At 38.5% G+C, this 9,079-nt stretch overlaps 1 protein-coding gene and 1 long non-coding RNA gene across 2 annotated transcripts; one reads left to right on the forward strand and one right to left on the reverse strand.

The window, feature by feature from the left end:
- The first annotated feature begins 831 nt into the window (after positions 1-831).
- LOC129776465 (outer mitochondrial transmembrane helix translocase-like) lies at positions 832-2,898 on the forward strand. The gene is made up of 3 exons (XM_055782123.1): positions 832-1,201; positions 1,391-1,629; positions 1,686-2,898. Exons 1-3 carry the CDS (start codon positions 1,035-1,037, stop codon positions 2,417-2,419), a joined length of 1,140 nt encoding a protein of 379 aa, XP_055638098.1. The 5' UTR covers positions 832-1,034; the 3' UTR covers positions 2,420-2,898.
- Positions 2,899-3,617: 719 nt separating this feature from the next.
- On the reverse strand, positions 3,618-4,569 carry LOC129779288 (uncharacterized). The gene is made up of 3 exons (XR_008743614.1): positions 4,410-4,569; positions 4,234-4,346; positions 3,618-4,166 (listed from the first exon to the last, which is right to left on the reverse strand). It is a non-coding gene; the product is annotated as an uncharacterized LOC129779288 (long non-coding RNA).
- Positions 4,570-9,079: the final 4,510 nt, after the last annotated feature.

The following is a 9,079-nucleotide window of genomic DNA, read 5'->3' on the forward strand; positions in this document are numbered from 1 at the left end:
CCTAACCTAACAGAAGAAGAGAGAGCAGTTCAAAATCGTGTTTCTTCTTTCACGTGGTATGTGGACGAACCCATTAGAATTAACGAATAGAATTTGCAAAACTAGTACTGCCAATGATGACCCCGATTGCTCTTATTGGCGATCTAACGTACAAATCTACACCTAGACGGCGCTACGGTGAAAGTGATGATAGTTTTAAATTTTGCAATGTGAGCTTATGGAAGGCTTGTAGTTCTTTTTATAAATTACAATATTATAATCATAAACGATTATTTGATTGCGGTGAGTTTGTAAGAAATTTAATTCTGCGCAATTTCATATATAACATGTTATTTATTTACCTCTTTCAGTAGTGAAAACTATAAAAATGTTGACAATGGTTGAATTAAAGAAGGAAATTCGAGAGCACAATCAAACACAAGTAGAAGAATGTACGATTCCTGCATGTGAGAACTACCTTGGAAAGCCCGGAATCAATTTTTTTCAATTTTTGGATGCCTCGAATACTTTTTTAGTCTGTTCATCGAACCTGTCGGTACATGGTTAGGTTACCTTGAATATTTCAGTCGATTTTATCCATGTTCGGTGTTTGACATTGTTTAACACTGTTGAATATTTAAGAGTGGCAAACAAAATAGTGTTTGTACAAATATCAAATCAAACTTTATCTGTCAAAATATTTCAAATATTTGACCTCCGGGCAAACAGTGTACGGCCACCTTTAGGTTACATTAGCATCATTTCCTTAGTTCAAAAACAAAATCCAGATGCCTCACCGATCGTTTACGTTTTGCGTTAGATCGCCAATTGGCAACACGTCGACTATTACGTCTTTGTCATACCGAGACGTCAAAGAACAGAAAATTTCTGGTCGTTATGCGTTTCGCATCAATTCTGTGATTTCACATAATTTTGCTTTATTTCAAAGAATTACCATAGGTAGGCTAAAGACACACTCGAGATAATCGATTCTATCGGGGTCGACCGCTAGCTCGTGTTAGGATTCGGATCGTTCACCGTTGCGATAGCTAAAAATGTCGGGGTCAAGTATCACACGCAACGAGGTCGTACAGTTTGTGCTGCGAATTTCGTTGGTTTCCGTCGTCACTTACTATTCGGCCAAATGGCTCATGAAAAATTTAGACCCAACCAACAAAAGCAAAAAGAAGGCTATCGAGAGGGCGGAGGAAATTCTGAAAATGTAAGTATGGGATTCTCAAGAATGGCAAAGGGCAATGTATTCTTCCGTCTGAGAATTTGTTCTATTTGGAGCCTGGTGCCTTGGTTATTTCTAGTTCCGTTATGTAATGATTCGGTTGATTTCTGGATCGCTCAAACATTAATTATATTCTGTAATACTATGTTTGAAAAATTCTAATTTTATTTTCAGACTGGGTCCCAATATGAAAAAGTCGGCACTGAGCAATCTTAACGATTACGAGTTGGTGATAGCATCGCACTTGGTGGTTCCGGAGAACATCAGTGTCAGTTGGAATAGCATTGCCGGATTGGATCACGTTTGTCAGGAGATTAAGGAGAGTATAGTGTTCCCCGTATGTAATCGAGATATGTTCCCGGCCTCATCGCTTTATCAAGCACCTAAAGGGGTACTGCTGTATGGACCGCCAGGTGAAATATCGATTTCCGTTCTGTTTTCCTTACATTGAGTTTGTTGTTTTGTTCAGGATGCGGCAAAACTTTGATCGCTAAAGCTACTGCTAAGGAGGCCGCAATGCGTTTCATTAATTTGGACGTAGCGATGTTGACCGACAAATGGTACGGGGAGTCACAAAAATTAGCATCTGCTGTTTTCTCGCTGGCAGTTAAAATCCAACCATGTGTTATCTTCATCGATGAAATCGATTCATTTCTGCGAGCCCGGAACTCTTCCGATCACGAAGCAACTGCCATGATGAAGACGCAGTTTATGATGCTGTGGGATGGATTAAATACTGAATCCGATTCGACAGTTATAGTTATGGGTGCTACCAATCGTCCACAAGATTTGGATAAAGCGATTCTGCGACGAATGCCAGCACAGTTCCACATCGGACTGCCGAACGAAGAACAGCGGTTGAAAATCTTGCAGTTGATACTAGCTCAGGAAAAAATATCCGATGATGTTGAACTCCCGAGCTTGGCACGGATGACGAACAATTTCTCCGGATCCGATCTGAGGGAAATGTGTCGAAATGCGTCGGTTTATCGTATTCGCAAGGTTTTGCGAGAGAAATGTAGGGAAATGGCAGCGATACCAAACGGAACGGCAAACGGAGCCTGCACTACGGGTGCCGGAACACCTATGCTGGATGAAGTTCCTGCAATTACGTTGGATGATTTGATCGAATCGTTTCGCAATATGAAGCACTCCAAATACAATTCGGGACACATTAACGATGCTCGCATCGATTTAGATTGAATAAATATATTTCTACGCGCTTTTAATAGCTTTTAAAGATATCGGAGACGAGACGCTTATTTAGGAATGTTAAATTTCCGAATGTTATGTTCCAGAGCAGTGAGATTTTGATTGTATCGTTCCCCTCAAGATAGGCAGCAAATATTTATTATTGCCTCGAATTATTTTCCGGCACAAGTTTCAGTTTTGGCGGAGTGAAATGAAAACCCTTCTAAAACTAATAGCTTATGGTAGCAATTAGTTTAGATTTAGATGTGGAGTCGAAGTTAATAAGATGTTATGTATACATAAAACAAATCAGATAGTTCTTATATCACAAATTAATATGGGGTGGATTGCATTCTGCGCATAGGTAGAAATGCATCTGTTAATGAGAAAATAATGGATTACTAAATTATATAATTTAATCGTATTGTACCCGTGTAAGAACTTACAAAATAAAAAATTGATTCCCTGCTGGATCAATTAAGTAAATTGAATTATTATTGAATTAATAAATTTCTTGAACTGTATCTTCTCAGAAATTCCATGTTCTTTCTCGTTGCTCGGGTGGAGAAATTTATCTCGAATCACACATTAACACATTAAAATGCAGTTAAGGTGAAGATGGAAGGAAGCCATTGTAGTGTTCAACGTAAATAGACAGTGTCCAGGTATGCTATAAGGCTAGTGTTAGGGCGATTACACATTATCCGGTTTCTGCCGGACCGGTTTCAAAAAGCGCCGCTGGGTTTGGACGGAAAACCGGACAACAATGTGAAAGAGACCTCGCGCTACACAAAACCGTACATCTCTCACAAACACATATATGCATTTATTTATATGTGGATTTGACAGGTAACCATTGCTTCAAATATTCCGGTTACATGCAGCTGAGTGCAGACGGAAAACCTTAAACCCACAGCTGCTGCGGCAACCACGAGCGTTCTCATATGTATGTTCCTTGGAAATCATATAAGGCCGAATGTTGGAGTGTAGCACACCATAAGCATGATCAAAGTGAGACCAGGCCTCACGGACATTACACACATCCTGCATCATAACGGCGTTCTTACCGTACCTATCGTGAATACTTCCGCCCCACTTCAGAATATGTTTAAAAAACTAACTTTAGTCCAGCTGCGGTTTATTCATTCATACGCATAATTATTTCGTTTCCAAGCATACACGAATAGTATGATTTATTTCACACGCTCTGTTGCCACATAATTTTTCAACAGTCTCAGAAACACGGTTAGATAAAAGTGCAATTTGATGAACCAATAATAATAACATTCCGTTACAAGCCAGAGGCACTATTTATTTATATGTATAATGTGTTCACTTCCTGTGATTATTTTGGAATTTACCTACAAGAGAATGTATACACATCCATTCATTCTAGAGTTTTTTTTTATTTCATTAATACAGTAAACAAATTACGAATAAAATAACATAATTCGTTCAAACACTATTCCATTGCTGCTTCCGCTGATCCTCGTCGAAGAACGAGCTCAACATATGCCGCAATTCCTCGAGCACGTAATCCTGGGGCATGGGCAGCTTCTCGAGCCCAATTCGCATCACAGCTATCAATACGCGGATCCGGGGCAAAGAATGACCGAATCAGATAAGCTGGAATTTCGTTCTGACAGAACCGATGCTTTGGCGTCGGGCATTGGAACATTTAGATCACAGAGCACATATCTGACAGTTTTGGCTGGAGTGCCTTGGTCTCGTCGTCGATCGCGTCGCCGGTCAGGTCAAACTGGAATGCCCAAAGAATATTAGACGAGAGAATTATTTTTAGTGTGTTCAAATTAACAAAAACTAACCTTCTCATTCAGCTCGATAAAGCCGCTCGAAATCCGCCCCTCCATGAACCGATTGAAGATTTGTTTGACATCCCCGAACTCGTTCAATAATTATTTCAGATAAGGGATGTTGCCTGTGAACAAAAAATAGAAGTCAATTAAATAACTCGATCTGCTTGTCAAAAGACACCACTCACCGTTAATAACACAGTCCGTGGCAATATGCTAAATGATGACATCGTGCACCTGTGACCATTGCTTCCCTTTGAGCAGAAACTTGCATCATAGAATTAGTTCCACAACACTGGTAGTTGTTGAAGAAGTGAAATAAAAATTTCAGCATCCATATCGCTTGCAAATTATCAACTGGTTTCAAAATCAACAAACAAACGTCAATAGTGCACACATACTATTACATTAGACGAAATATTACCTGCATTGTACTAATACTAACAGACATGACAAACAACTGTCAATTCGCTTTCATGGCATGGAGCTTCGTGCTCCGCTTTTGGGAAATGATAGTGATAATGGATTTTCAGGTGCATTAAACACATATCTTAAAATAAAAACTATGAATGAAAATTAACTTCTTCTCATGAAATGTGTTCTTTATGTAATAAAGTAATACGTTCTTTTGCAAGTTGGGAAACCTCCTGAACAATAATTGTGTCTGATAATGATTGTATATTACAATGATGAGTTTTAGTTAAAATATCAAGGAAACTATACAAAAATGGTTAAGGAAGAATCAATACCACAGGTTCTGAGCAATCAAATAATATGAAGTAAAAGTTTTCATTAAAAATTTAAACAACTTAAAACTGTCTTGAGGTGTGATAATCTTATAGAGAATGATTTGCTTTCCCAAACCGATGTCTCCACCAGACGTCGACACTATTCTACGGTCATCGCGTATAATGCTTGTCCGGTCACCGGACATTACAGTCGCTGTAAGTGCGATTCACATACAACATACACGTCACGTTCACGTCCCGTCACGTCACGATACGTCAATGATTCTACTATGCAATTCTCATGAAAACATTCACATACACCAGCAACGTAACGACCCGTCAGCATACGTTCAACGAAAACGACCGGCAGGGTTTGTAGAAAAGAATAATTGACGGAGACGGACGGCTCGTTTGGTTTTTGTCTGGGCTTTGTGTCTCGGCTTTTGTTTTGATTTGGTTGTACAGTAATTTACATCTACATCGACATTAGGCTAATTGAACAGATCTGTGATGCAACAAGTTTAATTAGACATTTTTACCTCTAGTTGGACATTTTTGTAAACATTGAGTTCGGGGCCCAAATTATGGCCCCACATTGAAAGTCGCCACCGGTCGCAAATGTCCAAATACTGGTCAAAACCGACTCCAATGCGACACTGAGTGGTGCCTCAGCATATCGCTTTATAAGTAACTTACTGTACTTTTTATGCCAACATATCTCTTAGCTCCAAATTTCGGAGTGAAAATCATTCGCGACTAGTTGAAAGAATTATTCTATTTATTATTATTATTGCATAAGGGTCGGACTACGGGGTTTAAGCATTTAAATAATTGAATTCAATGATTCTCATTGAATTTTTCAAAATTTAGAACTGATTCTAGGCATGCTGTTCTGAAAGAGGGCATTGCAATTTAAAATTGTTGTAGGTGGCGACACCATGAATAAAATTAAATAAATCATTCGTTTGGCATTTGACGTGACGGTGCTGGTGGAAGCATTGACTGCATGTGTGAATTGGTGGAGACGTTGATGGAACGTAGACGTTCTTCTCCGTAACGTGCTATGTGAATCGCACAGTAGACGGCTGCATCACGGCGTCGTAAAAAGGTTGGTCCGATCGAAATTTGCCATTTGGGTTTCAAACCGGTCCGGCAGAAACCGGATAATCACCCCTATTCTGTATTTCGATCGATTCGAAATATTTCGAACGAGTTGATAAAATTCCATTCTGTATTTCGTTCGAGTAGTTTTTGCATTTCGTTCGATCTGTTTCTCTTCGAACATCAAATGGGCAAAACGTTCGAAATAAGGAACGCAAAATTATAACTCGAACGAAATAACGGTTCCGAACGAAATGGAAATCCGTCGGAATACAGAATAGGGCTGAATGTGTAATCGGCCTTAGTAAATAGCGTGCGAATTTGTATGGATTTTTTTCAAATTTTTGTAAATTAATGAGAAATGATAAATCATATTTTTCATTGTGAATATATATAGAAAAAATATATGAAATCGTGTAGAACACATTTCTACATCAAATATGAGGCTTTTTAGGAAGAAATATATATTTCATTAAATTACATTAATTAAATTACAAAAAATCAAAAAACCTAGGGGCTGTCCACACACCACGTGGCCAACTTCAGGGGTGTTAGGGGTTACAAAAATGTCCACGCTTGTCCACGGTGAGGGGGGAGGGGGTTTAAATAATGTCCACGTGGACACGTCTCTCCTTCTATATTCAACAATACGTGAAATCTATTCTGCGTTTCCAAGAAAAGCAATATCTCTATATGTATAGGGTTGGGGAAAAGAAATGTCGTATTTCTGATCGAAATTTGACGCTTTATTTAACATACTTAAAATTATCCGATTTAAGTCAAACATGCGCCGTTTTGTTCGCAAACTTGTTGCCATTTAGAAGACAACTTTATTATACTACCAGTGAGGGGTGTATCTTCGACAGCCACTACACCAGAACGAAATCGATCAAACCAACGCTGTGCTGTGCGAATCGTTACAGTATCGGGTCCATAAACTACAAGAATTTTTTCGGCCGCCTTCGTCGCAGTTTTACCTCGCAGGTAGTAAAAACGTAAACTATGGCGATTTTCTTGCTTGGTGGACTCCATCTTTGACGCGCTATAACTTGAGACTGAAAATGACAATCACAACACTGTCAAAACGTAGCACGTAGTAGCAAATTGTAGCACAGATTGTCGTCTTTAAAAAGCTGTATAGTATGACCCGATGCGATAAGTACAACACAAGATATGTTTAAGTGTTGCCATATATTGACAATATACGACATTTCGTTTTCCCCAACCCAATATATCACCCTTATTCCGGATCCCGAACGGGTTTGAAATTAGCAAAAAGATGCATTTTGTAACCCGTTCCACTTCGATTAAGCACATTTATCAATCCGTTCGACTTCGAATTATTTCGATATTTGTTTTTCATCAACACAAGGATGCCAAATTTGCAGACATGCTCGTAATTTTACTGATATTTTATTATTGTTGCAAACTCTATTCTGTTTTAGACTTATATTTTCAATTGCAGACTGCAGGGATATGGTATTTCTTTTCTTTATGGGTTGGGTCAGTTCTCTGCGTTTTTTTTGCGATTCTCGTGGTTACAGAGGTAGCTAGCAGATATTTATACACTCGAGATTTTCGTCGCAGACTTTCAAAAAAATCATCTGGCATCTTTGGAGGTGACGACATTTACTCTGACAAAGGCCAAAACGAAAACAATTTGTGAATGGTTTCCATTAGCTAATAGTTCTAGACTTTTGCAGTGCGGACTTTTACATTAAAATTTTTAAATGTTTTACAAATAGATCAAAAAGGCTCGAAGGTATGTATATTGTTTTTCTCATATATCGATTGTATGCTATGCGAAATGTAAAATGCTGTTACATTTGAAAATGTAAAGCATTGCGCAATTTTGGTTATGACTGTTATGACTTTATTGTTCAAAACTTTCAATTTTTCAGATGCCAGAACCAACCGCAGATGTGGAAACATTTGCGTTCCAGGCTGAAATCGCTCAGCTGATATGGCTGATATGCGTGAATTGATCTCTTCGGAATTGATTGAACTCTTCGGATGCTCTCGAAAAAATTCGTTATGTCTCGGTTTCAGTCACGACGAGCAAAATATCCAATTCCAGTACACGAGTTTCATTGAAATGTTTTATTTGGTAGACTGGAGAGACTTCAGTCAGTTTTTCTTGGTATGATCAGTGATGTCAGATGAGAAGACATGTTTTTGTTTTGAGAAAAACAACAAACAGTTTTAAAATTGATCAATCGATACTCTTCTCAGTGCCAAAATATTAAAAAAAAAACATAAGAAAAAGGAATAAGTTTCATATATCTTTTGATTCCATTGATATTTTTCCTCGAGCATATGGGTTCATCACTCAGACGTTTTGTTATTATGGATTTATTGGAGAAAATGTTTGTTCACATAATCAATGATTTATCAAGAAAAGTTTTAAATCTATATATATATATATGTATTTCCAATAAAGTAGTTGTTTTGAATTACTCATTTTCGTTTAATACGTGAAGACCCTTTTCGTGCCGTGTTAATATATTCAAAGCAGCCATCTAGCATCCCTGGACAGAGTTCAATGTTTACATTTGGTTGTGTTGTTTGGAAGAGACCCATTTGAAAATCTGTAAAATCTAGCAATTACTGAACTAAATTTGATGGTTGCAGTTGGAAACATACATTACTTATGCAATACTAGTTTAGCAGTGAAACAATTTTTGAAGATAAAGGCGGAGCAGAAGAATACCGATGCCTTCAATCAACAAGGTGAACACACACATCAAACAAACTAGACGATTCGACTGATTCATCGACGAGTGCGGCCAAACGGTCGTCTAGCCAGACGAGCTGCTCGTCTGTTTCTAGTCGAGCTCGGCTTCTGGAATATGAAAACAAATGAGACGAGCGCTCGTCTGCTCGTCTCGTTTTCTGGAATAGGGCCCAATGTTGGATCGGACTTTCATCGATACTGGTATCGGAATGACCGATCTGGTCAATAAGCTTGGTACGATTACCAGCTCCGAAACGAAAGCGTTTATGGAAACTTTACAAGCCGGAGGCGACAT

Source organism: Toxorhynchites rutilus, chromosome 3 (genome assembly GCF_029784135.1).
Source record: "Toxorhynchites rutilus septentrionalis strain SRP chromosome 3, ASM2978413v1, whole genome shotgun sequence".
Classification (NCBI taxonomy): Eukaryota; Metazoa; Arthropoda; class Insecta; order Diptera; family Culicidae; genus Toxorhynchites; species Toxorhynchites rutilus.

Coding starts and splice junctions, on each gene's coding strand:
- LOC129776465 (XM_055782123.1), top strand. CDS start 1,035: ATGTCGGGGTCAAGTATCACACGCAACGAGGTCGTACAGTTTGTGCTG. Junction 1,202..1,390: donor GCGGAGGAAATTCTGAAAAT/GTAAGTATGGGA, acceptor TTTTATTTTCAG/ACTGGGTCCCAATATGAAAA. Junction 1,630..1,685: donor ACTGCTGTATGGACCGCCAG/GTGAAATATCGA, acceptor TGTTTTGTTCAG/GATGCGGCAAAACTTTGATC.